Raw genomic sequence first — 12,310 nt, 5'->3', positions numbered from 1 at the left:
GGGAACCCTAAACTGCTGGGGACACTAGTATAGATCTGATCGGATCAGATATTGATCCGTTCAGATACTATACCACTAAGGGAGGTGTACGGTGCGTGCGTGGGTGTTAGCGCTACTGGCACTAACCTGACGCTGCCTGGGGCTGGTGCTTGCCAGTTCACCAAAACGCTACCATAAAAACTGTTAGCGATCGCAGGGATCAGGCCTGACGCTGCAGTTATGTGTGTTTAGTGTTTTGTAAGTGCCAGTGATCGATCGATACTGCACTTGGGTGGGCCGGGCGGAGGGGCAAAATGCAGGTGCTAGCAGGTATCTGGGCTGATCCCGCTAACACTGCGTTTTTGGGAACCCTAAACTGCTGGGGACGCTAGTATAGATCTGATCGGATCAGATATTGATCCGTTCAGATACTAAACCACTAAAGGAGGTGTGCGGTGCGTGCGTGGGTGTTAGCGGTACTGGCGCTAACCTGACACTGCCTGGGGCGACGCAGACCCTATCTGACCCTAAAACCTAAGTTATATCACCGCCGGGCGATCAGGGGGCTAAACCTTTATTCGGTAATAAACGGCGGGTGCCCTGACACTATAAAAAATAAACTAACTAACCAGCATCATCCGTAACAGTTATACGGTGACCACTGGTGAAAGGGTTAACTAGGGGTCAATCAAGGGGTTAAAACATTTATTAGATAGTATATGGGGGTCCCTGTCGCTATAAAACGCTGACGGCGAACCTAAATATTTAGCTCCCTAACTAGCGTCACCAGTGACACTAATACAGCGATCAGAAAAATGATCGCTTAGTGACACTGGCGACGGGGAGTGATCAAGGGGTTAAAACTTTATTGGGGGGGTTAGGGGGGTACCCTAGACCTAAAGGGGGCCTAATACTAACTGCCCTACCACACTAACTGTCACAAACTGACACCAATGCAGTAATCAGAAAAAAAAAACTGCTTGGTGTCAGTGTGATGGGGGGGGGGGTGATTGGGAGGTGATCAGGGGGTGTACAGTATGTCTGGCGTGTTCTACTGTGTGTGTATGTGTACTCACTCGGATGTCTTCTCTCCTCGGTGCCGGAATGGAAAATACCGAGCCGAGGAGCGATGACATCACTTCCTCCGCTTTCGTTTACTATACAGAAGCCGAGAAAGCATTTCATTCGCCAGGAGTGATCGCGAGGGGGGAGCCACGAATGAGTGGCCTCCCCCTCACCTTTGATCGCCCCCGACGAGAATCCGACCGCCAAAGGCACCGGGGGGGTCCGATTGGACCCCCCGCCCGCGGGAAGGCAAGGACGTACCTGTAAGCCCTTTTGCCTGCCCGTGCCATTCTGCCAACGTACATCGTCGTGCGGCGGTCGGCAACTGGTTAAGCATCATGGTCAGCCTGTGTCTCTTCTCAGTGGGAGTCTTCCCCTGAAAAAAATGTTTCTCTCTATAGTATTTTAGGCACAGAGACCGCACTTATTATTATTGGTGAGCCTGCAAATTTTGGGACATCACACAGGTATATTGAACACCCAGTGTTGTGTTTACTAATAGTGAGTATTGATCTCCAATCAATTTTTCTATATGCATATAACTTTACTCAGCTGTCAATATTCCATATTTACTTTCAAATATGCAATAAAATCCTCTGTTAAAGCAAAACAAAACAACAACAAAAACTACTACATATCAGATGGGTGCTGGAGAATTTTTTATATTGTTCATCAAAATAAGACGCATTTAAAAAGGGAAACGTTTATTTTCTTTGGTCAATTTCATAATTTTTTTTTAAGTTTAGGTTTGTCTTTATAAACTGATAATTTATATTGTTTTTTCATTACTTGTAACATCTTTATTCTACAAACATTTAATAGCGTGTCTTTTCATAACAATTGGTACAAGACTACACTAATAAGAAAGCCCAGCGGTGCCTTCTCGCTTGCTGACTGCCTCTGAATAATGTCTAATTGAAAACCCTTACAGGTCTGTATGAACATGCAGACAGGAATGGAGGTTTTAATCTTCCAACACATTCCAAATATAGGGGGGAGGGGGGGCAGAGGCAGGCTGCTTCTCAGTTCATTTCATTATCTTAAGAGATTTCTCTACTCTGTAAGAACACAGACAGGAAACAATAACGACAGTTTCTGTTGATAATATAAACTATACACTTTTTACACAAGATGTTAAGATGGCCATAGACATCATGCCAGTAGGGGGTGATGATTGAACAGAAATGATCAGACTGCTCTCAAGTTTTCTACTACTGCCATAGAACATGAAAATTTGGACGGGTAAAAGGCATCCAGTATCAGTGATTCTAAACTAGAGATGAGCTCAGGTATGTTCGAACCCACCCAAGCTAACCCACCAGGAAGCCATCACTGCACAAAGCCAATCATAAGCAGCCGAGGCATTCCCTACCCCTTGCATATGATTGGTTTTGTGCAGTGATGGCTTCCTGGCAGGGTAGCCAAGGTGGGATTAGTCTAGGATCCAACATGCCCGATTTTATCCCTATTCTATACCGCAGTCCTTAAAAGAGAAGTATGCCTTTTTTTTTTAATCATACTTACCTAGGTGGATGCAGCATCAGTCCGAAGCTGCATTTGTCCCCCGCCGGCTCTAACACTGAGAAACAAGTGATCTAACACTGCCAACCACTCGGTTCTCAGTGCTTCCTGAGCAGAGCTCTCTGTTAAGACCCCCCCCTGCGTGCGCTCACTGGAAAACGCTGGGCTGTGGAGGGGGGTGGGAGCAGCCGGCTCAGGCTCTCAGTAGCTGAGAGGCTGACAGCGGTGCCAGTCCAGGCATGTGGGCAGGTCCGACCATATGGTTGTGATCTTTCCCGAGCCTGGACCGACTGACATCACCAGCCAACAGCAGACTTCAGTTGAAAACGGGTCACAGGAGTGCAGAACAAACTGAAGGAAGGAAAAGGTGGAAGCCACTGCAGCGGTGACTGCGCCACAGGAGGGCTTTGTTTTTAAGGTAAATTTTTTATAAAGTGCTAGTATGCAGTGCATTATGATATTATTATTATATTGCCTTGCAGGGGGAAATTTTTTTTTTCTAAAAAGAGTCTACTACTGCTTTAAATACCTGACCTGTTGTGGTTCAGAAGCGGAGGAGGAAACACAATCTATAGTTCAAGCACCCACGCTTATGTAATTTACTCTTTAGGTTGATTTGAGTGAGCATTATCCTATTTTTGGTTTACTTTGCAGGGTATTCGGACTCTTATAAGATGAAGAAAAAACTAGGCAGCCACATTACATAGGTTGTAGTGACCTACAGAAACGCATGTACAGGCTAACAAGCTTACCCTTGACCTCTCCATTTCTTTGGTAGTCATTACAATGACATGAGTGTTCTCTTGATACACCATGGACCAGAAATCACAAACAGTGTTCTGTAGACAACCCTGTGTGGCTATGTAGACTTTATATGGCTGGTTTCCTCGGGAATCATCCAGAGCAGTCTACGGAGAGACAAAAATACACACTGAAGGCAATCAATATAAAATGTATGAAATTATATATATATATATATTTTTTTTTTTTTTTTTTTTTTTTCTGCTTTAGATCAATGCTGCCTCCATGACCATAGTACAATTCCATCTACCACCCCTTCTCTTACATTTCCAAATGATATTATGCTTGTTAAAAAAAAAAGCACAAATAATCAGAATTCTGTGACATTTCTGCAACTCATGCCATGTATTTATTCAGCTACAAAAGGTACTTTTGATTGCTACTCAGCAATATACCATGTTTAACAGGGGGCTCTTGTATCAATACAATAACAGGCAAGAAAAAGCCAGTGAACAATCAGTACTTTGTCATTTCTTTGCGTAGTTTAGGGGAGAAGAGGAAGCTGTGCTCCCCTATCTATCTGTATCTAAATAACCTGATAGCCTGGTCATCTCAGAGACTGCGAGTATTCAAAAACCTGCTAATTGGTTACATGTACGGTTTAACGAAATAAAAATATCATTCTAAAACTTCTGTTGCACAAATAAATCAACCAAAAGTCACTCTTTCCCAATATAAATTATGTGCTGACTGCATCCTGCACTGTCATGTGCTCCCACACCTGAGCAGATAATGTACTCGCAAATAGTGCTACGCAATCACCTTACAATTGTACACCCCCCATTGTACATAAATTTGCAAAAAAAAAGTTTTCAAAAAACTGACCAGCATCCTGCAAATTATATGTAACAACTTCCACCATCTATTCCATATGTCAATTCCTAATACATAAAAATAATCCAATATGTAAAGACAATAACAGCCCAATGTGCTTTTAAACCACAAATGTTACATACTGTAGTTACTACAGTGGATATAAAAAAGTTTGCACATCCCTGTTAAAATGTCAGGTTTCTGGGATGTAAAAAAATGAGACAAAGATCATTTCAGAACTTTTTCCACCTTTGTGGCCTATAAACTGTACAACTCAGTTGAACAACAAACTGAAATCATTTAGGTGGAGGGAACTAAAAATAAAAAATAAAATAATAATATGGTTGCATAAGTGTGCACACCCTTAAACGAATACTTTGTTGAAGCACCTTTTGATTTTATTACAGCACTCAGTCTTTTTGGGGTATGAGTCTATCAGCAAGGCACATCTTGACTTGGCAATATTTTTGCCCACTCTTCTTTGCAAAAACCCTCCAAATCTGTCAGATTGCGAGGGCATCTCCTGTGCACAGCCCTCTTCAGATCACCACACAGATTTTCAATCAGATTCAGGTCTGGGCCATTCCAAAACTTTAATCTTCTTCTGGTGAAGCCATTCCTTTGTTGATTTGGATGTATGCTTTGGGTCGTTACTGAAAGATGAAGTTCCTCTCCATGTTCAGCTTTCTAGCAGAAGCCTGAAGGTTTTGTGCCAATATTGGCTGGTATTTGGAACTGTTCATAATTTCCTCTACCTTGACTAAGACCCCTGTTCCAGCTGAAGAAAAAACAGTCCCAAAGGATGATGCTGCCACCACCATGCTTCACTGTGGGTATGGTGTTCTTTTGGTGATTTGCAGTGTTTTTTCGCCACACATATCTTTTGGAATTACGGCCAAAAAGTTCAACCTTGGTTTCATTAGACAAAACACATTTTCTCACATGCTTTTGGGAGACTTCATATATGTTTTTTCAAAATTTAGTCGGGCTTGGATATTTTTCTTGGTAAGAAAAGGCTTCCATCTTGCCACTCTACTCCATAGCCCAGACATATGAAGAATGTGGGAGATTGATGTCACATGTACCACACAGCCAGTATTTGGCAGATATTCCTGCAGCTCCTTTAATGTTGCTGTAAGGCCTCTTGGCAGCCTCCCTGACCAGTTTTCTTCTCATCTTTTCATCAATTTTGGAGGGACGTAACATTTTTTGGTAATGTCACTATTGTGCCATATTTTCTCAACTTGATGATTACTGTCTTCATTGTGTTCCATGGTATATTTAATGCCTTGGAAATTCTTTTGTACTCTTCTCCTGACCGATACCTTTTAACAATGAGATCCCTCTGATGCTTTGGAAGCTCTCTGCAGACCTTGGATTTTGCTGTATGATGGGACTAAGAAAATGTCAGGAAAGACCTACTAGAACAGCTGAACTTTTATATGGGGTTAATAAGAGGCCCTTTAAATGATGGCGGGTGTGTACTGACTCCTATTTAACACGGGTTTGAATGTGATTGCTTAATTCTGAACACAGCTACATCCCCAGTTATAAGAGGGTGCGCACACTTATGCAACCAGATTATATTAGTTTTTTTTTATTTTTACCCCCCCCCTCCTTAAAAATATTTCGGTTTGTTTTTCAACTGAGTTGTACAGTTTATAGGTCACAAAGGTGGAAAAATTATTTATCTTTGTCTCATTTCTTTACATCACAGAAACCTGACATTTTAACAGGGGTGTGTAGACATTTTATATCCACTGTATGTACTATTTGTGGTTTAAAAGCACATTGGACTGTTAGAATTGTCTTTACATTGGACTATTTTGTGTTAGGAAATTGACATATGGAGTAGATTGTGGAAGCTAAATATAATTTGAAGGATGCTGGTCAAATGTCTGTGCAAAACAAGTGCAGAAAATCCAATGTTTGTTCTCCACGAGCTCCACCACTTGTCACTACGTACATTCACCTAAAAGAAAAAAAAAAAAAAAAATGGACCTATATGAAAGAATAGGTCAGTATGCGACTTTGCCTTTAAGGGGTTTATGGTGTCACCCAGGCCTCAGGACTAATCACCATGCTGGCTTAGGATCTGGGCCATGGACTAAAAGCATCCACTGCCTCCCAGAACAAAGCTACAGCATATGCCTTAAAAATAAGAGGCATAAGGAGTAGATAGTGAAAGCTGTTACATATAATTTACAGCATGCTGGTCAGTTTTTTGGGGAAAAACAACTTGTGCAAATTTATCTACAATGGATGGGGGGGGGGGGGGGAGGCATATTACGTTACACATTCAGTTTAACGCGACAAAGACTCTGCTGTGTCATATGTACAAAATTAATAACTTGACGATAGGATTGCTTTCATGTACTCAGCGACGCGTTTCACCTTTCTGCATATAATTCCAACTGCAATACCTTTGCATGGCTGCTTGTCTAGGATATCTGAAGATATTGAATATAGGATGATTGTATCATTTATTCCCACAATTCGATCTGTTTTTTTTTTTTTTTCTTTTTTGTAACTCTTAAAAATACCCAATTTAAAATAAAAAAAGCTTGCTAATTGGGAGGATGAAACAACGAGGATGTTCTTAAAACAACTGATACAGTACATTTCTTTAAATGACAATAAACTACTCAAGTGCAAATAGGAGAACAACAAGTGGTTAAAAAGATCCATGGGGCAGCCAGCTAGGAGACTCCAAAAGCAGCACAAATTAAAAACACTATAAACAATCCCTGCAGTGCTCACACACAAATCCTTTGTGCAAAAATGCTGTATTGCTTCAATGCTAATGCAGTGCATGCATTTGTGAGCGCAGGTCGGGTGCAATCATAAGGCAGCTGCCTTACGGCGCCAGGATGGGGTGGGCAGTAAAATCCTCAGATCCTCAGCTGCTTACTGGGGATTCAGATTTTTAACTGCTGTAGAGATATGTTTTTAATACAGTGGCCGGGAGTGTGCATATTTTTATAAAGCCAACGGTTGGCTTTGAATGTGGAGGTAATACAAGCGGCTGTGGAGCCGCTGATCACTTCCACAACTGCCGCATTGTGCAGTGAAGCCCCCTCTCAATCCCGTTATGTTCACCGGGCTCCGCTGTCCCACCTGCGGGCCTGGTGCGATCATGGCAGGTGTTGCTTGGAAGGGCAGCAGGAGCTAGACAGACCTACGTCTGAAGAGCCTCCTTCCTTTGCACGGACCAGGAAGTGACCTGTATGATGTCACTTCCTGGTCCTGAGCTGTCAATCACCGGGATTAGTAAAGCAGCTGATAGAACACTATAGCCATAGTTCAGGCTGGGTGTAACAAGATGTCCGCTGCTGCTTTTATGCGGCCGAGTGCAAGAAGTACCAAGATGGGCGTCGCAGGCAGCATAGCATTTCTTTCCTCTCATGTAATTTATTGTTGGCTGCATTTCAGTTCCTGCCCATCAGTACCCATAAATGCCACCTATCAGTGCCCAATGCCCATAAGTGCCGCCTATCAGTGCCAACCACCTGTCAGTGGCCAGCCATCAGTGCCATCCATGCTGCATATCAGTGCCCATCAGGTCCACCTAATCCTATCAGTGCTGCTTAATCAGTGCCACCTATCAGTGCTGATCAGTGCTGCATATCAGTGCCACCTAATCTGTATTGTGCTTTGAAAGCTGTCACATGACATTAAAAAAAGTATCGGTAATCAGTATCGGCGAGTACTTAAAAAAAAAAAAAAAAAAAAAAAAAGTATCGGTACTTGTACTCGGTCTTAAAAAAGTGGTATTGGGACAACCCTATACATAAGTATTCACAGCCTTTTCTCAATAGTTTGTTGATGCACCTTTGGCACCAATTACAGCCTCAAGTCTTTTTAAGTATGATGCTGCAAGCTTGGCACACCTATTTTTGGGCAGTTTCTCCCATTCTTTGCAGGACCTCTCAAGCTCCATCAGGTTGGTTAGGGAACGTAGGTGCACAGCTGTTTCCCAATCTCTCTAGAGATGTTCAATCGGGTACAAGTCTTGCCCTTCGCCACCAAATGCTCAGTTTGGCCGGCCAGCTCGCTCTAGGAAGAGTCCTGGTGATTCCAAACTTCTTCCATTAACTAATTATGGAGGCTACTGTGCTCACTGGGACCTTCAATGCCGCAGAAGAGCTGTGAATACTTTCCAGATGCACTGTAGAACAGAAACAACCCTAAGCAGCATGGTGGTGTCTCACATGGAATTTTATAAGCTGCCATCAACAACTCGGCTACTGATTTCAGATCTAGTTTATACAGGGAGCTCCCTGCCTCATAGGAGTTTCATATTTCTGGTGCCTAACATCTACATTCCAGTTGTGTTTCTTCCTTCTACACCAACAGCTTAGTTACTCTTTTCTTTAATTATTAACGGTATTCAAGATCTCACAAACATTACCTTAATGTAGTTTGCATTGATGTAATCTGACCCTGGAATGCTCTCATCCGTGTCTCTCAATGTCACCCTCGTAGTGTCAACTATGCACAAAAGATAAAAAGCCAATACTTAATTTTTGTTTGAAAACACAAAAGTAAATTTCCATTTAAAGTTAGCCTGTCACTTGACACACAAATTCGCAAAACGAGCACTGTATTTCTAAAAATCCTATCTCGGTTTGCAAGTTTTGTTTCGCAAAACGAGCAGGATTCTGGCCAAAAGTGGTGTGAAGTACCGCTTTTGGCCTGAGGTGGGGGGCGCCGGAGCTGAACAGGGCCGATCGTCGGCGTTCAGAAATGCAAAGAAAGGCACAAGGACAATTCGGTTGACCTCGGCAAACCTCAGAAAGGCTCATGAACGGAGTCTTTCCGACGTTTGCCGAGGTCAGCCGCGGTGTGTTTAGGGCTTTTCGCCCGTTTCCGAGACTCTCCGGCGCCCCCCGCCTCTGGCCGCATGCGGTATTGCATCCCATTGAAGTCAATGCAGAACAAATTATTTTTGTTTCCATTGAGGTCAATGGGAAAACTCGCTTTGATATGCGAGTACATTGGATTACGAGCGTACTCCTGGAACGGATTATGCTCGTTGTCTGAGGTTCAACTGTAAAAGGCAACTTCAAGTGCCAAACAGTACTAAGGCTCCGTCCACCACCCCAGTGATGCTAAGACCTAGCAACATCCGATCTGATGTTTTAGCAGACAGAAATCTATGGTTGGTCCAATCAGGTCTGCCTGAAAAACTGACAGGTGGACCTGATCGGACAGTCCGTGTGAAACCAAGCTTATTCTCTTGTTGTCAGGAAAACTTGTCAGAAGGGAACGAGGCAGAAGACAGAAACGACACTTGCTACTCTGGATTGAGACAAGTACACAATAAAGAAGGACGTGCTTTGTTTATTTTTCATGTCTGAGGTTTATAACAGCTTTTGCTTTGTGTCATTCTATTCTACAGCATTGATCTTGTTATATCCTCAAATGGGACCTGTTACAAAACACAAGTAAACTAGTATGTTTCACTGCTCCACAGCAGCTGTCCAAGCTTTCAAAAGGTAGGTCTGGATACATCTTTAGGTAAAAGAGGGCATAACCTAAACAGGCTTCTAATATGCTACTGTACATTGATTTGTCTTAGTTTTTTTCCACTGAGAGGACATCTCCATACTTACAAGGCAAAATGTTCTTGTATCTGTTCTTGCACTTGTTCTCTAGCCTCTGTCCTTCCTTTCGAGGATATAGTAGCTTACATTCTTGCTGCTGCAGCATCTGAAATAAAAGGCAAAATCACTAGGCACAGCAAAAACAAAGAGACCCGTATGCACAGTTATCCTAAATTGTAAGCCCTAACGAGCAGGGCCCTCGGATTCCTCCTGTACCGAATTTTACTGTTACGGTACTGTCTGCACTTATGTTGTAAGGCGCTGCGCAAACTGTTGCCACTATATAAATCCTGTATTATAATAATAATTACAAGAAACAGTATGCAGACTTCACCTGTTTCCTTGGCCACCAAAAACAGCCATCTGACCCACATAACATATATATAGAACACCTTCAAGTTAACAGCCTTCTGTGCATTCATTCCAGCTATTCTCTTCTAAGTGTCAGGTACTTTGGCACTTTTCACTGTATATTTATAGCTCTTTGACATCTCATAGCTAGAACAGTTTTTATTCTGGTTTAAATTATTCATTCCAAATGGCAGATCAGGAGAGCAGTACAAGGATTTCAGGGAAGAAATTTATCTCATTGTATATACAGATTTGGGATGATCACATCTTACAATACCAAACTAGGTTCATGGCTTTTCCATACAGCATACTTTTGGGTTTAGGTCATTAGAAGAGTACCTCAAACTCCTCCCAGAATCCTTGCTTGGCCTTCTCTGTGTTGTCAGCCATTTTGTTCAGTTCTCGAACTCGAGTTTCTATGTTGGCTGCATTGATTCGCGTTGCATTGAATGGCTGAAACAAATACAAGGTATAAATTACATAACATTTGATCAGGGTCAAAGAAGGGGCAACTGGTTTTTATGAACCCTCAAGTTACAACATGACTGTGCAGTAATCGTAGATCTGGCACCTTGGCTGGTGTGGACAAGCACACAAAACATGACTGTAATTATTAGATCACCGAATTGGAGTGTGTGTTTTCACTGTATAGTATTCATTTCAGCAGACTGAGACAACCAGAATATTGTGTGTATGGGATATTCTTGCCTGCTTTCTCTAATTAATCCATTAAATTGGATTTACACTGGGTCTCATGTATCATGATGTCACAATCGGGAAGTTAAAGCTGAACTCCTGCAATTATTTGTATTGCATATTTACATTTGTCCAGATTGGCACAGTGTAAGCAGGTATTGCTCATACCCGTTAGACTGCAATGAAAGCTGGAAATCACTGTAGCAGTCGGTACTACTACAATGATAGCTGTGATCTTCCAAGTTCTATATAAAACTGACCAAAAGAGATTGCTCACTTGGCACTGCTGTCATTCACCAAGCGCCTTATTTGTTTCTCAATAAAAGGTGTTCTATGATTGGACGAGGTGGAGAGGAGGGGTGACGCCATCGTGATCTCCACCTCATCCAGAGATTGGCTTGTATTCATTGGCTCCTGCTGCTGTTCATCAAATCCAGTGAGGAGGGAGTGAGCCTGCACTGGTGTGCCCCTATAGCAAGTGGCTTGTTATGGGTCACTCATGGAAGGGGGAGCCAAAAGTGCCAGCGGGGGACTCCAGAAGAGGAGGTTTGGGGTTGCTTTGTGCAAAACCATTGCACAGAGCAGGCAAGTATACCAGGGTACTCAAAGTTACATAGCTCATCTGGCTGAAAAAAAAAAAAAAAAGTCCATCTAGTCCAACCAATAAAAAGGGAAAAAAAAATATCATACAATCTATATACACAATTAACCACAATTGAGCTAGAGGAAGGCAAAAACCCCAGCAAAGCATGATCCACAATTTGCTCCAGTAGGGGAGAAAATTCCTTCCTGCTTCCCCGAGAGGCAATCGGATATTCCCTGAATCAACTTTACCTATAAACGTTAGTATCCATTTATATTATGTACATTTAGAAAAGAATCCAGGCCTTTTTTTAAAGCAATATATACAAAGCTGGCCAGAACCAGATCGAGGGAGTCTATTCCACATTTTCACAGCTCTTACTGTGAAGAAACCTTTCCGTATTTGGGAGATTAAATTGCTTTTTCTCCAGGACGTAAACAGTGCCCCCTTGTCTTCTGTGATGACCTTAACTGCTTCCTGACCAGCCGCCGCAGTTATACTGCGGCAGGTTGGCTCCCCTGCGCGAGCCGTCGTAGCTATACATTGACTCGTGAGGTCAGGATAGCAGGCGTGCCCGCTGCACAGCGGGGGTGCCGATGCTCGTGGCCTACGATCGCGATGACCGCCGGCCACGAGCGATCGTGAGCAGGAGACACAGAACAGGGACGAGTGTATGTAAACACACGCTTCCCTGTTCTGTTCTGAGAGGAGTGACAGATCGGGTGTTTCTATTAGCTAGGAACCACGATCCGTCACTTCCTCTAGTCAGTCCCCTCCCCCCTTCAGTTAGAATCACCTCCCAGGGAACACAGTTAACCCCTTGATCGCCCCCTAGTGTTAACCCCTTCACTGCCAGTGACATTTTTACAGTAATCAATGCATTTGTATAACATTG

General features: G+C 42.8%; 1 protein-coding gene across 1 annotated transcript in view; it reads right to left on the bottom strand.

The window, feature by feature from the left end:
- The window catches only part of LOC141111074 (tyrosine-protein phosphatase non-receptor type 11-like), a 231,074-nt gene that overhangs the window by 41,705 nt on the left and 177,059 nt on the right, over nucleotides 1–12,310 (bottom strand). The window contains exons 6-9 of the mRNA XM_073603062.1: nucleotides 10,476–10,589; nucleotides 9,795–9,891; nucleotides 8,591–8,670; nucleotides 3,318–3,473 (exon numbers count right to left, since the gene is read on the bottom strand). Coding sequence (XP_073459163.1) covers nucleotides 3,318–3,473; nucleotides 8,591–8,670; nucleotides 9,795–9,891; nucleotides 10,476–10,589 — 447 coding nt within the window. The remainder of the gene's footprint in view (nucleotides 1–3,317; nucleotides 3,474–8,590; nucleotides 8,671–9,794; nucleotides 9,892–10,475; nucleotides 10,590–12,310) is intronic.

This window comes from Aquarana catesbeiana, linkage group LG10 (genome assembly GCF_042186555.1).
Source record: "Aquarana catesbeiana isolate 2022-GZ linkage group LG10, ASM4218655v1, whole genome shotgun sequence".
Lineage (NCBI taxonomy): Eukaryota > Metazoa > Chordata > Amphibia > Anura > Ranidae > Aquarana > Aquarana catesbeiana.
The sequence above is the reverse complement of the archived record's forward strand: the minus strand, read 5'-3'. Positions and strand labels throughout refer to the sequence as shown.